At 43.4% G+C, this 19288-nt stretch overlaps 1 protein-coding gene across 2 annotated transcripts in view; it reads left to right on the top strand.

The window, feature by feature from the left end:
- Positions 1 to 19288, top strand: part of trrap (transformation/transcription domain-associated protein) — a 143720-nt gene that overhangs the window by 16345 nt on the left and 108087 nt on the right. For both annotated transcript variants that reach the window (XM_079493049.1, XM_079493048.1), the window contains exons 21-29: positions 368 to 568; positions 7186 to 7337; positions 9772 to 9971; positions 10330 to 10547; positions 11264 to 11461; positions 11898 to 12158; positions 13567 to 13728; positions 14631 to 14727; positions 15351 to 15472. In XM_079493049.1, coding sequence (XP_079349175.1) covers positions 368 to 568; positions 7186 to 7337; positions 9772 to 9971; positions 10330 to 10547; positions 11264 to 11461; positions 11898 to 12158; positions 13567 to 13728; positions 14631 to 14727; positions 15351 to 15472 — 1611 coding nt within the window. The remainder of the gene's footprint in view (positions 1 to 367; positions 569 to 7185; positions 7338 to 9771; positions 9972 to 10329; positions 10548 to 11263; positions 11462 to 11897; positions 12159 to 13566; positions 13729 to 14630; positions 14728 to 15350; positions 15473 to 19288) is intronic.

The following is a 19288-nucleotide window of genomic DNA, read 5'->3' as shown; positions in this document are numbered from 1 at the left end:
GGTCTGCAACATTCTAAAACCACCCTGTTTAGAAAGAAAAAAGCCAGTTATCTGTTTCCATAATTACGGCTCATTCTAAAATTAATTATTTGTGTAGATGGTGGTCTTACTTGATGACAACTGACATAGCTAATGTTTGGAAGCTCAATTAATGCAATTCAGCAGAAGGCATCTGCCAACTTCAGACATTCTGAGATGAGCTAGTTCACGCCACTGCAATTATCCACTGCAGTCTGCAATGTTCTAATGATTTTGTCACGTCATTAATTTTTGATCTAAACTGGGCTTAACACCCTGAACACGCACGCACACAACCCCCCCCCCCCCCCATCCTATAATCTCTCCCATTCTTGGCTATTTTCTGCAGGCCTTGTGGCGTACACTACGCAACCCAGCAGAGACCATCTCCCACGTGGCCTATCGGGTGCTGGGGAAGTTTGGAGGTAGCAACAGGAAGATGCTGAAGGAGTCACAGAGGCTTCAGTATGTGGTGACAGAGGTCCAGGGACCCAGCATCAAGGCTGAATTCACAGACTGCAAGGCCTCCATCCAGCTGCCCATGGAGAAGGTAGGACTGGTGACACCATTGATCAGTATGTAGGTTTTGGTTTGGTTTTGCCTCTTGTTTATGGCTGAGACAATAACCACATTACCGCAATTCCACCGGGATGTGATGTATCCTGTTGGGTGGGGCTCATTAAGGTCTACTCATAGTCCTGTTTTCAGTGATGAGGTGACCACCGCTGTCACCGAATACTACAACATGACGTCACTGAGCCGCGGTGAAGAGATAACCTCTCCCCAGCCATTCTCTCTGTTTTTACTCACCACCGTGGTTATTGAGACTCGCTCCGGCATTGGTGATTGGTCTAGAAGTTGTTACGTTGTGCTGGTCTGCTGGATATACTTCATAATAGTTACAAATGAGAGCTCAGCTCGCAAAACCACCACGGACCAAAGCCGGGAAGTGCTGTCCTCCTGGCCGTAACGGTTTTGCTCCGTGGTAGTTTTGCTGAGCCCCCGACGCAAAAACAAAAAAAGTCCCAAAACAGAGCAGCGGGAGAACGAGAGAACAAAGAAATTAAATAGTAGAGATAGCGACAGGAATAGAATAGGAAAGGACCAGAAAAGAATAGAATGGCGGCAGATAGGCAGTAGAGAGAAAGCGGAGAGAAAATAATGGACGAATTTGAGGAAGTGTTGGACTATGAGCGGTGCCGTCAAAACCACCGTTCTGGTGAAGAGGTGACCACCGAATAGGTGGCCACCTCTTCACCTAAATCTGGACTATGAATATGAATAGGGCTTTAGTCATTACCGCTATTTCTTTAATTCATATATGTTCTTTTTTTGGTGGTGAAAGTTACAGAAGTCCATTTGGTGTGCGATATCAAGCTTAGTTACCATAAAGACAGTGACTGTCTTCCGTCCTATGTTGAATGGCTTTTGTTGGGAACTTCAGCTTTGCGTGAACTTCAGACACACACACACACACACACACACACACACACACACACACCACATACAGTCTGTCTGTGATGTTATCTGGTGTTTGATTGAGGTTTGTCTTGCAGTGTTCAGTTGTTTATTTACAGTGTGGATTTTTAGTTTCAATTCAAAAGCTAATTCCCACATGTACAGATAAGCTGCTGTCTTACTGTGGCCATTCGACTGATACACTTGAAACTGAAAGTTTTGTCAGTCCAAAATGGGATACCTTCGTTTTGCAGACGGATGTAAAATGCAATTCATGCTCAACATGTTATCCACAGAAACAAAGAAGACATAGTAAAGGAACAATGAACACGTTCTACATAACAATGAGCAGGCCTTTTAGTTGTGGCACAATGTCTCAGCTGTACTGTTTATTTGATTTGAAAGAAGGATAATGCGTTTCAATGCTTTCAAACAAATGAGAGTTGTACCTTTCATGATTTGTGGCATGGCATTTCAAGACATCATTCTGATTCTTCCGTTCAGTCGCTCATGGAGTACTGAAGAGGAAAGTTTAGCAGTGACATCACTCTCACACACAACTTCGAAACACTTCCAATGGCTCTTATCCATTCCCTTTACCTTTTTTTTGTATTTCAATTTGGGAAAGGAAGGACGGAAGCATGCAAGAAAGAACGACTCACATTCTCTGTGATTGCTTTGTAGCGAGGGCAATGGATCCTTGTCATCTGGCTGGTGTGTGTAGGTGTGTGACTTTGTGTCTTGCGTGTGTGTGTGTGTGTGTGTGTGTGTGTGTGAGCCTGTACATTTTAGTGCGTTTGTGAGAGAGGAGACTGCGTGTGTTCCCCAGGTAATTAAATCTATCATGGCTCCCTCATCCACAGTCAGTAATCATCAATCTCGTGCGGGCCTCCATGACGCCATTATTTACTCTCACTAATGGCCTCTCCCTCTCTCCTGCGTCTGCCATGGGCAAAACACACATACAGACAACCCTTAGCAGAGACACACACTTGAATACACAACACCGATACCAGTAGCAGGCAGCATAGGCTCCGGCGAAAGTGCACGTGTGTAGACGAGAACTGCAGATAGATGTAGAGATGATGAAGTATAAGCACAAGTACTATCATTTCAATAATTGTGTTTGCCTTTCAAGATGGATTCCACCGATGCCATCCCTGGTACATGACTCTTTAAACCCTCCCCATGTCAAAATGTATGTAGAGTAATGTAATTAACATTCCTTCCACCTTCCATTCCTTGCACCCATTTTCCCTTCCTTTCTTCTCCCCATCATCCCTCCTGAGATGTAATTTCATTAGTGTTGGTGTGTGAGTGCCGTTGGCTGCAGCTGTACAAAAGAACAACTTCAACTTCGATCTGTCCCTTAGGATTAACACAACTGATAGAATCCTTTTCTTATAATTTCCATAAATATACGCCTGTTTTTCCACTCGTATATAATATTCAGTGTGTAATGGTGATTTTTTCCGGTACCACGGAACGTCACCTGCACGCACACGCGTGCGCTGTGCAGTCACACGCACGGTCGCACACGCCTACATGTGCGCATCGCGGCATGCGTGGTGCGCACCGAACAGCTGATAGCCTAAGACTATATTGTTTATAGTGTAGTCTACTAGTCTAGTATGAGAGTTTTAGACACACAAACACAAAAGTAGACTTAAAATAATCAGACAACATTCTTTACTGCACAGTAGCGAAACTAAAAAGTTTGCTTTGGACGAATCTGTTCTTTGATGGTGTTGGTAAGTGGTAAGTGTTGCTTACTTGCTTACCGTGTATGAGAACTTAACGTGCGCTCAGGTAAACAGTTAAAGCTGTTGTTATACAAAGTAGTAGCCACTTGAATTGGGCAGGAATCAGGATACTTGGCACGGTGTGAATCTAGTTTGCGTTCGAGCATAGGCATGGTAACGCCCCGCCTGCCTCTGATTGGCCTACCGACACTGCCCGTCTTGACTGTCTTCCGAGGTGGATATAGCTATGCTGGATAGTCTGATGCGAGGTTACTCCGTGGTGGGAAATAATACAAGTACGGACGTATGGTATGATACAAGAGAACTGTCTGTGACTTGTATGTTTTATTTTTGTAGAAGAGGCAAATTAATATTGTTTATGCCGTTTGCTTTGATGGAATAATTGATTGAACATGTACGCTGTAATATGATTTAATTTGGGTGTGTTCTAAATAAAGTGTTCATTATTGTGGTCTCTTTTCCCTTCACCTTTATTCTTTTTAGTATAATATAGTATTAGTTTACTATAATTAAATTAATAGATGATAATCAACACTAACACTTTAGTACACACCCAAATCAAATCATAGTATGTACGTGTGTTCAATCAATTCTTCAATCAAAGCAAACGGCATAAACAATATTAGTTTGCCTCTTCTACAAAAATAAAACTTACAAGTTAGTTACAAGGCTGCATTCTGTCACGCGTGCCAAGCTGTCATTCTCTGTTATTTCCCACCACGGAGTAACCTCGCATCTCTGAGGACAGTCAAGACGGGCAGTGTCGGTAGGCCAATCAGAGGCAGGCGGGGCGTTACCGTTGCCTATGCTCGGACGCAAACTAGATTCACGCCTTGGCACGGTGTGAAAATAGGGTGGGGGGGAGGCCAGTAAACCTAGACAACTCAGCACTGGGTACTTGGTGCGTCTTGGAAATTCTCGTGACCCGAGGTTAGGTGCGTCTTCTCTTGAATCTAGGGGGACGCGTTCTGTTCCGTACCTGCGCGTGCACGTCACAATTGTTTTGGTACCACGGTGTGGTACTGCGTTCTACGAGCATGACACCACTGATAATATTCTGACTCGTCCCATACTTATGCATGAACTTAAAATAATGCATTTAGGCTCAAATTATATGAACTGCACATTTTTTAAAACACAAAGCAGCTCATCTTGACCTATTGAATACGTGAGAAATGCTCTAACCATAGCTTAAAGGCAGCGCTATAAACTGTCCTGCTGCCTGAAGGACAGGTGCACTCTCATTTCTCAAGCTGTTAACATTTTTCGAAATGACAGCTTCCACTAAAAGGCATTGTCTGAGTGCTGTGTGGCTCAGTGTATGTGTGACTGTGCATGAGAGAAAATGGAAAAGCAATCAAGATCAGATGACACTTATTAGACTATATTTCCTCTCTTCAAGGTATTGCGCCAATCAAAAATACTCCCAGCGGAAATAAGGCGCACAAGTCTGAAAATGAATTTTCCTGCCCTCTCACATTTCTGCCTCTTCCTGCCCTTCATCTGCCTCCCTATGCTATTTTCTTTCACACCAATTCCCTTTTCCCACCTTCTCTTGCTCAATTTCCTTTGTTTTTGCATCATTCCTCATGGTCTGTCCCTGCAAAACACCTCAGATATTACTCAAACTTCAACCACTTTCAACCTTGCGCCCCTATTTTAGGCATACCATTATAATATATATATAATATATAACATTTTCCCCAATTTGTATTTATTTATTTATTCTATTATTATTAAAATGTCTTTGAAAACGTTCAAAATATGTTGCGTAACAAAAAATGATCTACAATCTCAAGCCAATGAGCCAAAGCCTTTTTGATGGTAGAATGTAGAATGCCCTGGGTTTCTTTTTTTCCTCGTCTGCATGGAGAATCTTTCCTCTGAACCTTCCATGTCTAAGTCGGTCCCGTTATATTGTGCCTGAGTACATGTCAGAGACCCTGGTCCTTTAAAATCTCTGGACACGTCGACAATTCAATTATGAAGCACCCCCTCATTTCATCTTCACGCCTTCTGTTTCTGAGTGGCGTTAATTGGTTCATTTTCTCCCTTCTTAAATGCCCGGTCGTCAGCCCATAATCTGGCAGTTCTAATGGTCTAAACTCTGCTAAATTTAGGCAGCTCAGGCTTCCCCCTCCTTGACATAATTGTCCAGTTCTAGAGTTAAGGCTGTAACCCCTCCAATGTTTCCTTTATAATAGACCTGGCTGATAGGCCAGCCATGCAGGTCAACGAGAACCCCCACCAAGCCAACAAAATCCTTGTAGGATGTTCTGTTAAATATAAATGTTCACCAATCATGCTTACTGCTGTGCGTAGTCACCCCCCAAAGGCCCATTCTGAGCCAGGAAAACCCCTGACCCATTCCGGAGAAAAATGGATGCAGACAGACATGATTCCTGATGTCCATAAAGATTGCCTGACTTTACTGTTCAGGAAAGCCCCTGGGCCAGTTTACAGTAATTCCCTTTACATGATAAGATCACAGAGATATTTAAAAAAAGCAAGCACTACTTGATGGTGCATTATAGGTTTACAATAAAAAGGGACATAATCTTAATCTGTGGGCAAAAAACGGTGGTCTGTATGCAATTGTGGAGTCTAACATAATATGTGCCGCTTATTTTGATGCAATAGATACAGCACAAGTCATCCTATTCATTTGTTCAATTTGTTTGAACTCTTGCATATGCAGACAGTGAACAAATTGTGTAACAATTAACAACAAAACATTTTAAACATCACGGCACTCCATCTTTAAGTAAAATATTTGAGTACTTTTTACACCACTGCCTGTTCATATGCGTGGTTACTAATCTTCTATTACTCTATTGCGTTGGACTTGACCATGCTGTATTTGATCTATTTTTATCATTGTTTACATAATATTCCTGTCTGGCTGTCCAATGTCCATGTCCATCACTCTCTTGACTCGCTTTATCTGTAGTCTAGCCTCTTGTCAACAAAATTCGTTCAACAAACCATCCCATGCTTCCATCATTTTAGTTCTAATCAAACCCTCGGAGCACCTGCTGTGCTCCGCTGATTTTCTGCCTGTTTCCAACATGACAGCCATGTAAACACACACACAATGTCATTTACAGCTAAATATTGCTCTCAAAAAGACATTTGAGCGAGAAATAGACGAAGCAGTACCCGAAAATAGATTCTATTTGATCAACTCACTCACTTGTTTTCCGACCTTGCTGCAGCTGAGCAGACGCGGCCAGCGCGACACTTATGGGAATACTTTCATTACCAAGCAAGGAAATACGAGTCATTTTGTTGTGTTTTGGGTCAATTTATTAATTTATGTATTAAGTAGTCGTGTAACAAGCGGGATAATGTTTGGCTGAGTGGTCATTGCTTATATATAAATGTATCACCTTCAGGCTAATTAATCAGCCTGTCAGTGATTTATCTATAAACAATGACTACTCAGCCATTCATTATCCCTTACTGTACATAAAAGGGCACCCATGCAACTGGAGACATACCATCAATGGCGTGAAATTACAGATGCATTATTCCATTATTATTCTCCCGTTGAGGATGTGTCGAAGACATGATCAGTGGCAGAAATATTAACAGACACGATCAATAGGTTGTTTGGACATAATAGTTGATTTTTGATGTTAGCTGCAGGACATGCTATGGTTAAAACCTATTCTTTAAAAAATATGAACTTTTTGTCCATGATCATCCAGTGTTTCGAGAATATTGGCAATGAGTTACCTGATGGAGGTCAGTTGGACTGAAATGTTGTACTCGCAATAAAACATGCCTGCTGCCTGCTCGTACGCACCAGACCTGTTCAAAAAGGACCTTTCTGTAAGAGATTTCCGTCAGTAAAAATATAAAAATGATCACAATCAATTTTGCCAACTGCATTTGTCCCCTCTTCTTCTCTGTGTTTTTAATCCCCCCCCCCCTCCCCCCAAAGGCGATCGAGACGGCTCTGGACTGCCTGAAGAGTGCCAACACAGAGCCCTACTACCGGCGACAGGCCTGGGAGGTCATCAAGTGTTTCCTGGTGGCCATGACCAGTCTGGATGACAACAAACATGCCCTCTACCAGCTCCTTGCTCACCCCAAGTAAGGACACACGCACATACAGTATATACAGTATTGTTTCTGCCCTAAGTACTGTTGAAACGTCTGGATTAAGTGAATAATTAAATCATGATAAAAGAAAAGGCCAAGGAGAGAGAGAATTCTGAAAATGCGTTCTTCTGTTTACACTGGAGAATTAGTTAGACAGTACAAATAAAGCAACTGTTATGAAAATGACACACACACACACACACACACACACACACACACACACACACACACACACACACACACACACACACACACACACACACACACACACACACCAATGAAACAAACGGGTGCTGTTAACAAACACGTGCCTTGAACAGGACGATCATTGATCCCTCCATTACCTCACTGGACCTCTTGACCTTAACTGCTTCTATCTTTCCTCTCCTCTCCTCCCCTTCAACTTACATTCTCTCCTCCATGTGTCCTGTTTTTCACATCCATCCGTCTCCCTGCCACACGTTGCCTCATCAGCTTTCTCTGTGTTGCACTGGCTAATTAGACATAGTCTCAGTCTCTCTCTCTCTCTCTCTCTCACACACTCACATGGATATTTATCTCCTCTCAGGCTTTTACTTCAAGGCAGACAGACGGGGGAGGTGTGTGTGTGTGTGTGTATATATCTGTGCATGCATGTGGGGTGTTGTAGACAGGGTTGGTCACATTACCATCATTGATCCCGGGGCAGGGGCTAATTGACTTTCCCCTGCCTGTTTACACTCTGCCATGCCCCTTCCACCCGCCTGTCGGCACACATACACGCACGTGCGCACACACACACAAACACACACACACACTCTCTCGCTCTAAATCTTACACACACGCACACACATAGTACATGCACACACGTTTGTGTGGAGATAATGAAGTGTGTCAGTTATGATCGGGGGTGTGCCTGCCGCCCCCTCTTGTCAGATGTCTTGATTCATGACGTGCTCGATCGCTTCTCACACTTTGACTTTTTTCTCTCCATCTGTCCATTTTTCTTTCTCTTCCTCTATCTCTCCTCCCTCCAGCTATTGTCTCCAACTCCCTCACTACCCCACCTCCTACTCAGACTCTACTCCCCCATCGCTCGCTCTCTCTCGCTCCTTCATTCAGTCTTTAAGTGTATCTCGCCTCTCCATCTCTGGGTTCATCTCTTCTCCCTTGTTGATTCTCTCCCTCTCTTTCTGTATTTCTGTATTTCTCTCTCTCTCTCTCTCTCTCTCTCTCTCTCTCTCTCTCTCACTGTGTGTTCACTCTCCGTTGGGGGGAAAACAACCCTTAAGTGTGTGTGGTGCTCTTCTTTAATGTCTCCAAAATGCCAAAGAGGGAGAACGAAGTGGCAACAGAGTGTCAGCGGCCCTGAATGAGTGAAGGCCAATTGATCTGGCATTTCATCAGCCCTCCTGACCTCCTCTCCTCTCCTTTAAAGTTTTCCTCCTTTTTTTTTTGAATGGTGAAGATGAAATGGAGCCATCCATCAGGCCCCGCTCTGGCATTTGGCATTATAAAACACAAGCTCAAGCATGGAGAGAGCTAGCGCTCCATCACAACGCTGCCCCGCCTCCCAATCGCCATCAGCGGGTGTAAATAACGGGGGAGAGAGAGAGAGGGAGACAGGCAGATGGAGGGAGGAAAGAGAGGGTGAGAACGACAGAGGCAGAGACGGTGAAAGTGTAAAAGACAGATGGTAGAAGGCAAGGTGTGTGTAGATCTAGGGAAAGGGAAGGTAAGACATATGAAGGAACGAATGAGAGACAGGAGAAGGAAGCGAGGCACACAGTGAATTCTGTTAACGAGCTCTGTCTGTTGTCTGTCTGTCTGTCTGTCTTTTTGGCTCCAGACTAACTTTTTCACAGGTATAGCACTGGTGCCACCAAGCTTTTCAGTTGGTAGCGCCACCACAAATTAGGTAGCACCATCTTTTTATTTTTCTGGTATTAATACATGACCTTATCATGCCCCCACATCAGGCGCCATTTTTTTATGTAGCGGTTTCCACCATTAAAGGTTTCAATCATAAAAAACCCTACAATGGTCACTGTGTAAAAAACAGGTAGGTTGCTGTTTTTTACACAGTCAAAATATATAATTACTTCAAAACACTGTAAATGATTTATTTTCAACCCAAGTTACCAACACAACTCACTCAAAGCCAATAAAAGTAATACTCCACACGTAGAAAGTCAGTTTAAGGTTTCGTATTGAAAATTAAATGCAGTTCAGTTCATTCACTTATATGTCCACCACACATTTAAACTCCCCTTCTGGTTTTCACAATAACCAACCGTTGTAAATAAACCAAAAGAAAAACTCCACCTCGGGATTTTGTTTCAACCAAAAGAAAACAAGGAATCGTCCGTCCGTGTGTGTTTCATAAAAGTAATTTTGTGTGTGTGTGTGTGTGTGTGTGTGTGTGTTTGTGTGTTTTTCCACCCAGCTTCACAGAGAAGTGGATCCTCAATGTGATCATCTCCCACCGCTACAAGGCCCAGGACACACCGGCACGCAGGACGTTTGAACAGGCTCTGACAGGGGCCTTCATGTCAGCCGTGATCAAGGACCTGAGGCCCAGTGCGCTGCCCTTTGTCGCCAGCCTCATCCGACACTACACCATGGTGGCCGTCGCCCAGCAGTGTGGTGAGAGAACTGAAGCTTCAGTGCTGATTTACGTATTTATTTACCCAGCGAAGGTGCTGAGCACTAGTGGTCTTTCACACAGACACACACACAGAAGTACGTTTGTAGATATCATGAAAGTACGCTTTTAGATATTTTCTGCCTTATTTTGATGGAAAAGTGTTTGACAGGAAATGGGGAGAGATTTGCAGAGTTACACGTGGCATGGGTCCATCTGGCTTGGGAATCGAACCTGGGACTCGGTTCTCGGAGCCTATGCGCCTTAACCACTTGGTCATTGGTGCTACAAGGCTACATCAATTATCAATCTTATGCCTGTTGCTCTCTCTCTCTCCCTTCACCTTCCCCTCGTTCTCAGGTCCATTCCTGCTTCCGTGCTACCAGATGGGCAGTCAGCCGAGTACAGCCATGTTCCACAGTGAGGAGAATGGCTCCAAGGGTATGGACCCGTTAGTTTTGATCGATGCCATCGCAATCTGCATGGCCTACGAGGAGAAGGAGCTGTGTAAAATTGGAGAGGTGGCCCTGGCCGTCATCTTTGACGTAGCCAGCATCATCCTGGGATCCAAGGAACGGGTCAGTGGAGTTGTGTTTGCACATGGGTTTTGGTGATTTGAGGCTCCATTTGCACAATATGTGGCCCCTACCAATTAACCCATTTAGACCTAAGACCAGATAGTTTTCTGAAAAATGTATGTTTCTATGTCAGTGGTTCTCAAACTATTTCTTGTCAAGGTCCCCAAAATTGGCTGCCGCCCCCCCATCTGAAAAGATGTTGCTCCAGCAGCAAAGATTTGAGTTAAAATGTTCGCTGTGAAATTATATACATTCAAAGATTTGCGCCACATTTTCACAATTTTTCAAAAATAGCAGATCTACAAGCGCTGTAATTGGTGCCGCGCTACGAGCTTGTAGATCTGCTATCGCGTTCCAGAATATCTGCTATTTTTCAAACGCGTTCCAGGTCTTAATGGTTTAAACAAGCCGTTGTTTCAATATGACTGTCGAAAATACTGCTCAACTCTGCTTTAAACAATGTTGATGTTTGTCTTTTCGCCTCCGCCTTAGTTTTCTCTTTTAGAGACAGAATCGCTTTCTTCATATAATTTGTATGGTAGATGTCCTGTCACCCCACAAAATGTATCCCAAACTCATTGCTTGTTTTTGTTCATTGTTATAGTCTGCACAAGTCAGTCAGTCGACTTCATGTTTGTGCTTCTATAGATGCTCGAACATGGATCCCATCCATCATACCCTGCCATCTTCCTCTTCTTCCTCCTCTTCACCCCCAGGCATGTCAGCTGCCGCTGTTCTCTTACATCGTGGAGCGCCTGTGCGCCTGCTGCTATGAGCAGGCCTGGTACGCCAAGCTGGGCGGTGTGGTCTCCATCAAGTTCCTGATGGAGCGGCTGCCCCTGATCTGGGTGCTGCAGAACCAGCTGACCTTCCTCAAGGCCCTGCTCTTCGTCATGATGGACCTCACAGGAGAGGTGATGGCAGACAAGTGTCCGTCTGTACGTAGTGTAGGTGAAAGAGAGTAGAGTGAATGGCAAGGTTTTTGTGTAAAAAAGGAGCTATATGTATGACTGTATGCGAAAGATGTGTAAGTTTACCTTCTATGTACATTTTAATCTGATATTTATGTATTTATTCTTTAACAGAAGTTGCCCCTGAAAGTTTAATTTAGCCACTTGAACCCCAGCATCCCTACTCTGGGTATGAACATTTGCCAAGCCGATTATACAAGCTCACAACGTTGTTGTTTGAAGACATTTGGTGGCAATGTTTGAAGACATTTGGTGTAGAGGGAACAGTACAGTTTCAACTCTGGTCCGTCTGAATAAGAATAGGGGTTTAAGGACAGGATAGTCATAAGATTCTTCCCTATACACGTCCTCTTGTGACTGACGGCCGTCTCCCGTCCAGGTGTCGAACGGAGCTGTGGCCATGGCCAAGACCACCCTGGAGCAGCTGCTTGTGCGCTGTGCCACGCCGCTGAAGGACGAGGAGAAGAGCGAGGAGCTGCTGGCCGCCCAGGACAAGTCGTTCCACATGGTCACGCACGACCTGGTCCGAGAGGTCACCTCGCCCAACTCCACCGTCCGGAAACAGGCCATGCACTCCCTGCAGGTGCTGGCCCAGGTCACTGGAAAGAGCGTCACCATCATCATGGAGCCACACAAGGAGGTAGGGCTGGGCAATTAACCAAAATATATCTAAATTATATTGGAACCAATAACTAATAATTGAGATGCAGGTTTTTTTCTTTTTTGTTCCTTAAACACAGACGAATTTAGATGAATAAATTCTATGCACAGCTTTGTGTGTATGTCTGTCCATATGAGCACGGAATAGATGACTTTGATTGGCTGATGATGTTATCATCATACATCATCATCACGATGAAAATGCACAGCTTTGTGTTTATGTCTGATGATTACAATTTACAAATGATGACAATTTAGGCATTTAGCAGATGCTCTTAATCCAGAGGGATTTACAGTAAGTAAGAACAACATGGTAATACATCAAATACATAAAGAAATCACACTTGTGTGAAGTGAGTGGCGCTCTTATCATCATACATGTTCATACATCATATTCCGTGCGCAGCCAATCAAATCATCACGGCCAATCACTTTAAGAGTTTTCACTTTTCTGCCCTTACCTGATCAGCCAATCAAATCATCGTGTTTGTGTTCACACAAACAGACAAAGCTGGGGAAGAGCGGTCAGCCCTTACTGCTGTCATCCAAGTGATGTTACTAGCTCTACTAGTCTCAAAGGGTTGTTGAGAGAGGAGGTTCTAAGGAAGGCGCTCAGAGGTTGGGGAGTTGTTATTGTTACTTATAATTAGCTATAGTAATAGTTTAATTGTTTCCCCAACCATTGCCTTGGAGAGGGGCCCGCTTTTCTGAAAGACAGACTGGCCAGAAACTAGGCCTACGTGACTCGTATGTCTATTCACATAACGTGCGTCACGGTGAAATAACCTACCCCTTTCTGAAAAATTCTAGGGGAAACATTGATAGCAATGCTGTGATGTCTGAATAACAACTCTCAACTAGAGATGACCTCTTCCTCCATAATCAAACCCAGCCACGTTTATCAACCTTAGCCTTAGCCTACCATTTAATGAAGTTGTAAAGTTGTGAGTCACTAAATCCCTGCTCAAAGGTCCAGCTAAACTATCACGGATGCAGACGTACTCGAATGACTGTGATTGGCTGCCTTTGGCTGTAGCCTGACCCTACATTACGAGCGTGCGAATAGCGTCTATCAAACAGTATTGTTCCCTTTTGTGACACGATTAATAATTTGCATGTTCATAATGATATGATAATGATGGTCAACCGTAGTGCATGTTCTCCTGTGAGAGCCAGCTACATTATGCCATTGTGGTAGCCTATACAGTATCTTTCTGACGTTTAACCTCAGCGCTGGACAATTATGTCTCGCGGAATCCCTGGAAGGCCTAACGGATGTCACAGATTTCAGGCATTTACACACCACTGCTTTTTCCCCACTTTCTCCACTCCTGCCTGTCATTCTGATCCTTGACTCTCCCTTTCTCCCTAATCCTGCATCTCCCCAGGTGTTACAGGACATGGTCCCTCCCAAGAAGCATCTGCTGCGCCACCAGCCGGCCAACGCCCAGATCGGCCTGATGGAGGGCAACACCTTTTGCACCACCCTGCAGCCCCGCCTCTTCACTATGGACCTCAATGTCATGGAACACAAGGTTTTCTACACAGAGGTATGCATGTCTCCTCATTGGGCCCAAGGATCTACATACTTTCGTTTAATGATTATATATACAGGATGTTGATATTCAGTGCGTCAGGGTGGTAAATTAACTCGCCACTGGCCAAATGCTGTTGTAAATACCAGATGCTTTGGGAGGTAGCTAGCCATCATTTGAGGGACCTGCTATCCTATCCTATAATGGAGATTTGTTTTTGTCAATGTCACTGTGGCAATGCCCTCCCCATTGCTACATACACACACGTTTGCCGTGCCACATTTTTGAGGGGCGCCAGCCCCTCCTATATCCAGCTTTTGGTGTCTGTCCACAAACTTTGTCCTACACAAACATTAAATTCCCATTGACAATGAATGGAGAATCATAGTGTCTGAGCAAATAGACATGGTGTCTATTTTACGTAATGATGATGTACTAAGATAAGAGCGCACCTCACTTCACACGGGTGTGTTTTTTGTTTTTACTGAACTGCTTGAAACCTGTATGCTTAACTCCTCTGTAGCCATTCCCGAGATAATGACCTTTGCACAGGAGTTAAATTCTTTTTTAATTACCTTATTTTAGCTCCGTTGCTAGCCACCGCTAGCATCCATGTAAGAAACAGCCAAAATCCCTGCGTGTACGCACGCCTGCACGCCATCTTTTATTGACATTATGGCTCATAATGAGATGAAGTAGGCAGCCTAATAAAACATTAATTCGAGCTCCCGCTAATCAAAACAATGATCACAACGCTAGTAGGCCTCTGTAGGTACTTTCACTTTCAGCCACAACAACAAGACCTCTTCTTCTCTGCTCATGTTGCACATTTAGCCCCTGGCGTCAAAACAGTTACATTTCTTTAAATTTGACTGTTTTACACTCACCCTTGACCGCCGTTGTGTTTCACTCTCCAGCTGTTGAACCTGTGTGAAGCAGAGGATTCTGCTCTGATGAAGCTGCCGTGTTATAAGAGCCTTCCCTCCCTGGTGCCCCTTCGCATTGCTGCACTCAGTAAGTACTCTTGAGCTAGAAGTACAGTACAGGTATTAATGAATTCTTCTGCCACTGCCATCGGTTCTTTAGTTATGGGCCGTTGAATAAAGCTTGTTTTCTGTTTTGTATACATAAAAAAATATTATAAATTACATATTATTCATGTTGTGTATGCATTTGCCCAATTTTCATTTAAGATGTTTCAACTTCCTCGCAGAGAATCTTTCTGAATCTGATCAACTGGGCAAGCACGGCAACGATGAGATTTATATGTCAACATTTCAAACACCGTTTGTTAGGCTAGTCAGCACCATGCCTAACATTTCCTTAGCCCTCAGAATGTGATGGCATTTGATCTGATGTAATTATTGTTTAATTGCTGTCATAATCATAATTGGCTTGTGATCCTCATCGCTCTTATTAGTTCTAAAATAGCATTATCATACTTTAAATCATATTTTGTCACATCATTTCGGTGTCATTATTGCTTTGCAAAGTGAAAAACACACCCTTAAAATACCCATGACTTTTTCTTTTTGGTTCATAGCCATTCTCATAAATTTCATCATTTCTTTCTCATATCCAACCTGTCAGAAATCTCCTTAAAATGCTGTTTTCCATTCCGTGTGTTTTATTTTTAGACGCCCTGGCAGCATGCAACTACCTGCCCCAGTCTCGAGAGAAGATCATCGCTGCCCTGTTCAAAGCCCTCAACTCCACGAACAGCGAGTTGCAGGAAGCAGGGGAGGCCTGCATGAGAAAGGTAAGTAATACAGACGTCCAGCATCCTCTCCAATGTCAAGAGAAAGGTAATGCCTGATTTATACTTGTTGCGTCATTGTACGGCACCGAAAATAGCTGATCTACAAGCTCTGTCAACGTGTTGCGAGCTTGGTTATTTCTGGTGTACGGCACTATGCACAACCAAGTATAACTGAGGCTTTAATAATACAAACTTCCGCCATCCTTTCCAATGTCAAAACAAAGTCGGAATAAAAATGCCCTGCAGCATTTACTTTCACTGCCACTTCCATGTTGGAGAGATGTTTGCCTGTATGAGTCAGTTTTGTCAGTCAGAAGTCACGTAGAACTACAGATGGATCTATTTGTACACTCTCAGAGTTAAAATTAACATATTTTACGGTTTAGCGTCATGTCTATGATAAGGTAGGAGTAGTTTAAATTTGTTAGTAACGTGCATATGATATGGGCTGCTTTTTATCATCTGCCCCATTACAATAAATTGTCTGCTCTCTCAAGATTAATGGCTCAACCCATGGCACCAAGTCTTTAAATCGCCCCTTGCTTAGCCTGAAGTAAGCTTTAAAACGGGGGTCCTGGCTGAGCTTATGATATGCCCCGTACCGCTGTCAGCCACAGAGGATGTTGTGCACCCAACACCCGACTACCTACCAGCACTGCTGGGGGGCCTTCATACTTTTCAAATGGGGGGTCTGTGGGCTAATAAGTGTAAATGTTGTGGTCACTACCATGAACATATTTCCCTACCATGCATTTGTACGAATACTTTCATGTTATAGTGCTGTTTTTATTCATTAAAAAAACACACAAATATATTATACAAGTTTAAATGAACGGCAATTAAAGATATTTATGGGGGGGGGGCAATATCTCACAACGGGTAAGGACTAGTATATATAAATGCAGCGTAAGTACACTTCGGATTTTAGCAGTGAGGCTAATTTCCATCCGCAGTCCCCATATAGTTAAACCCAAACAATACTAACAAAACAGGACAACTGGACAACATACAAAAACATGATACATTTCAAGCACAGTAAAAGTAGAAAATAAGGGGAAAAAGGATGGATTGGGAGTCATATATGATCACACGACTGGTTGTTCTATATAGTATTTCATCTATGTTGACTATTATTCTTCATAGGGATGCCATGGTAGACACCCTCACCTCTATTTTGAGGCTGTGTAGTGACATGCTTTGATCTTATAATGGTTGCAAATGGAGTCGAATAGACTATTATATGGAACCCCACACACACGTTTTCCTCTTCCCACTGTTTCCCAGACTTAAATCATTATAACCATTATTTCACCTTCACAACTCTTTTCTGGTAATACTGACACCATGGGTCTGCAGCATGACTACGCATCCCTCATCTTTCCATCTTTTCATGTCTGTTTGCCATCTCAGAAATACTTTATCACTCGCCCCCTTCATCTTAATCTCTCCATGTCTTGTTATCTTCCCAAAGAACTGTCTCTCTCTCTCTCTCCCCCCCCCCATGCCCACTTCCCTTATTTGTCCATATATCTTCTCCATGCCTTCTTTTCCCATTTTATCTAGCCATCAGCTGCACCCCTTTCCTTTCCTCTAATTTATTTGTCCTTCATTTTTTCCTCTTTGCCTCAGTCACTGCTTCTCACCTCCTGTCCTCTCTGCTCATTCATTCATTTTTCCTCTTCTGCTCCCTGACCATTGTGTGTCCTCTCCCCATCCTTTCATCTGTGGCCTGCTAACACTAATGAGCGTTGCCAGGGCCAGATCGATACAGGATGGACTGTTTGTTCTCTGAGCACAGAGGAAAATGAATGTGACGGCCGTGCATCATCCCTGCCTGCTGTGTGTGTGTGTGTGTGTGTGTGTGTGTGTGTGTGTGTGTGTGTGTGTGTGTGTGTGTGTGTGTGTGTGTGTGTGTGTGTGTGTGTGTGTGTGTGTGTGTGTGTGTGTGTGTGTGTGTGTGTGTGTGTGTGTGTGTGTGTGTGTGTGTGTGTGTGTGTGTGTGTGTGTGTGTGTGTGTAGGGCTGTCACGATTTCAATTTTAAGTTGACGATTAAATGTCACACAATTATTTGCGATTAACGATTTCATTGTGTTTTTGCATTGAACATTGGAACGTTAGAATTTGTATTTCTGCTTGCCTTTTAAGCCCAAACCACCACACCAAAGGGTCGGGTTGGGACAAAACCGTTTTAAGGTAAACCACACCAATGCAACCCATTGAGTTGGAATGAGTTGCATTGGCGTGGTCTACCTTAAAATCTTAAAAGGTTTTGTCCCAACCCGACCCTTTGGTGTGGTTTGGGCTTTAAGCGTTATTCATAGTCATATTTTCGGTGGTGAGGTGACCACCGAACTACAAGATGACATCACTGAGCCGCGGTGAAGAGGAAACCACCGCTCTCCCCAACCCTTCTCTGTTTTTACTCACTCACCTCACCACCGAAAATCCAGACTATGAATAGGCCTTAAGTCTTCATAATCACAAATTGCACAGGGCAGATATGACAAATAACTTCTGTGTGTGTGTGTGTGTGTGTGTGTGTGTGTGTGTGTGTGTGTGTGTGTGTGTGTGTGTGTGTGTGTGTGTGTGTGTGTGTGTGTGTGTGTGTGTGTGTGTGTGTGTGTGTGTGTGTGTGTGTGTGTGTGTGTGTGTGTGTGTGTGTGTGTGTGTGTGTGTGTGTGTGTGTGTGTGTGTGTGTGTGTGTGTGGTGTGGATGCAGGCAGGTGTGTGTAGAGTGTATATGGCCTCGCTGCTCACTATTTTGGGAATAGGCAAAATGTGTCAAACAACATGAATTAATTTATTTCCCCCAAAATAACAACAACAATAACTGTATCATACAACAGTGTGCACACTGTTGTATGATAAAGTATAAGTGGTTTTAATGGAGGCACGGGTGTAGGGTAGCTGGCAGCTCTTGTCATGGCTAGGCTTAATGTGGTCAGAAGATGAATGGTTGGGAATGGAAATTAAGTTGGTTTGATTTTTAAGCCTTGGAAAACAAAACGGCACAATACAGTTGGGTGCCACCGATATTGTCCCTTATCATTTGACCCATTTAGGCCTGACCTCAAAATTTAAAAAAAATCCTTGTAAATCCTCCAGTTTTCTATTTCTATTTTCACGATTTTTCAAAAATAGCAGACCTACAAGCTCGTAGCGCGCCACTCGGTGGCGCGCTATGAGCTTGTAGATCTGCTATTTTTCAATAGCTAAATTATAACAATGTTTAAAACACCAAAAGGGGTTCCCGCCCAAAATGGGTTAACTGTCCTTTTGCGCAGATCACGCAAACCTCAGCAAAAAGAAAAGGACAATATCGATGGCCTCCAACTGTACGTGTCTATTTTTGTAATGCAGAGTCTGTTTCTGGGTCTTGAGCTTGGGATGTGATTTGGGGATAATTTACATAATGCAGGCTAAGATTATCCTTGGCCTTATTATCCTTAGTAGAACCATATCTTGTCTTTTTGCGTGCGTGAAATTACACAACACTGAGAATATTTTGTGACGGCTACATCTGCCTTGCAGAATACTTTCAACATCTTTAAAACCTTTGGGTGGTTTTTGATAGGAGAATCCAATCTGAGTTTGCAGTATGAAACACTATCACCCAAGAGTTTTGTTCACCTAGTGATTTATTGCTCTGAGGATTGCTTCTACAGTATATGATTGTGAATGGATTTCCTCTGAAATCTATTGTCTGAAACTTTATGCAGGGAGTTGCGCTCCCTGCATAAGCTGTATCTGTAAAAAAAAAGGTTGGAGAGAAACATTGTGCATTTTATGTATGATTTATATAGTGCTAGTAGTTT

Source organism: Electrona antarctica (genome assembly GCF_951216825.1).
Source record: "Electrona antarctica genome assembly, chromosome: 22".
NCBI classification, from domain to species: Eukaryota; Metazoa; Chordata; class Actinopteri; order Myctophiformes; family Myctophidae; genus Electrona; species Electrona antarctica.
Note: the sequence above shows the minus strand (reverse complement) of the source record. Positions and strands in the feature narration are given on the sequence as shown.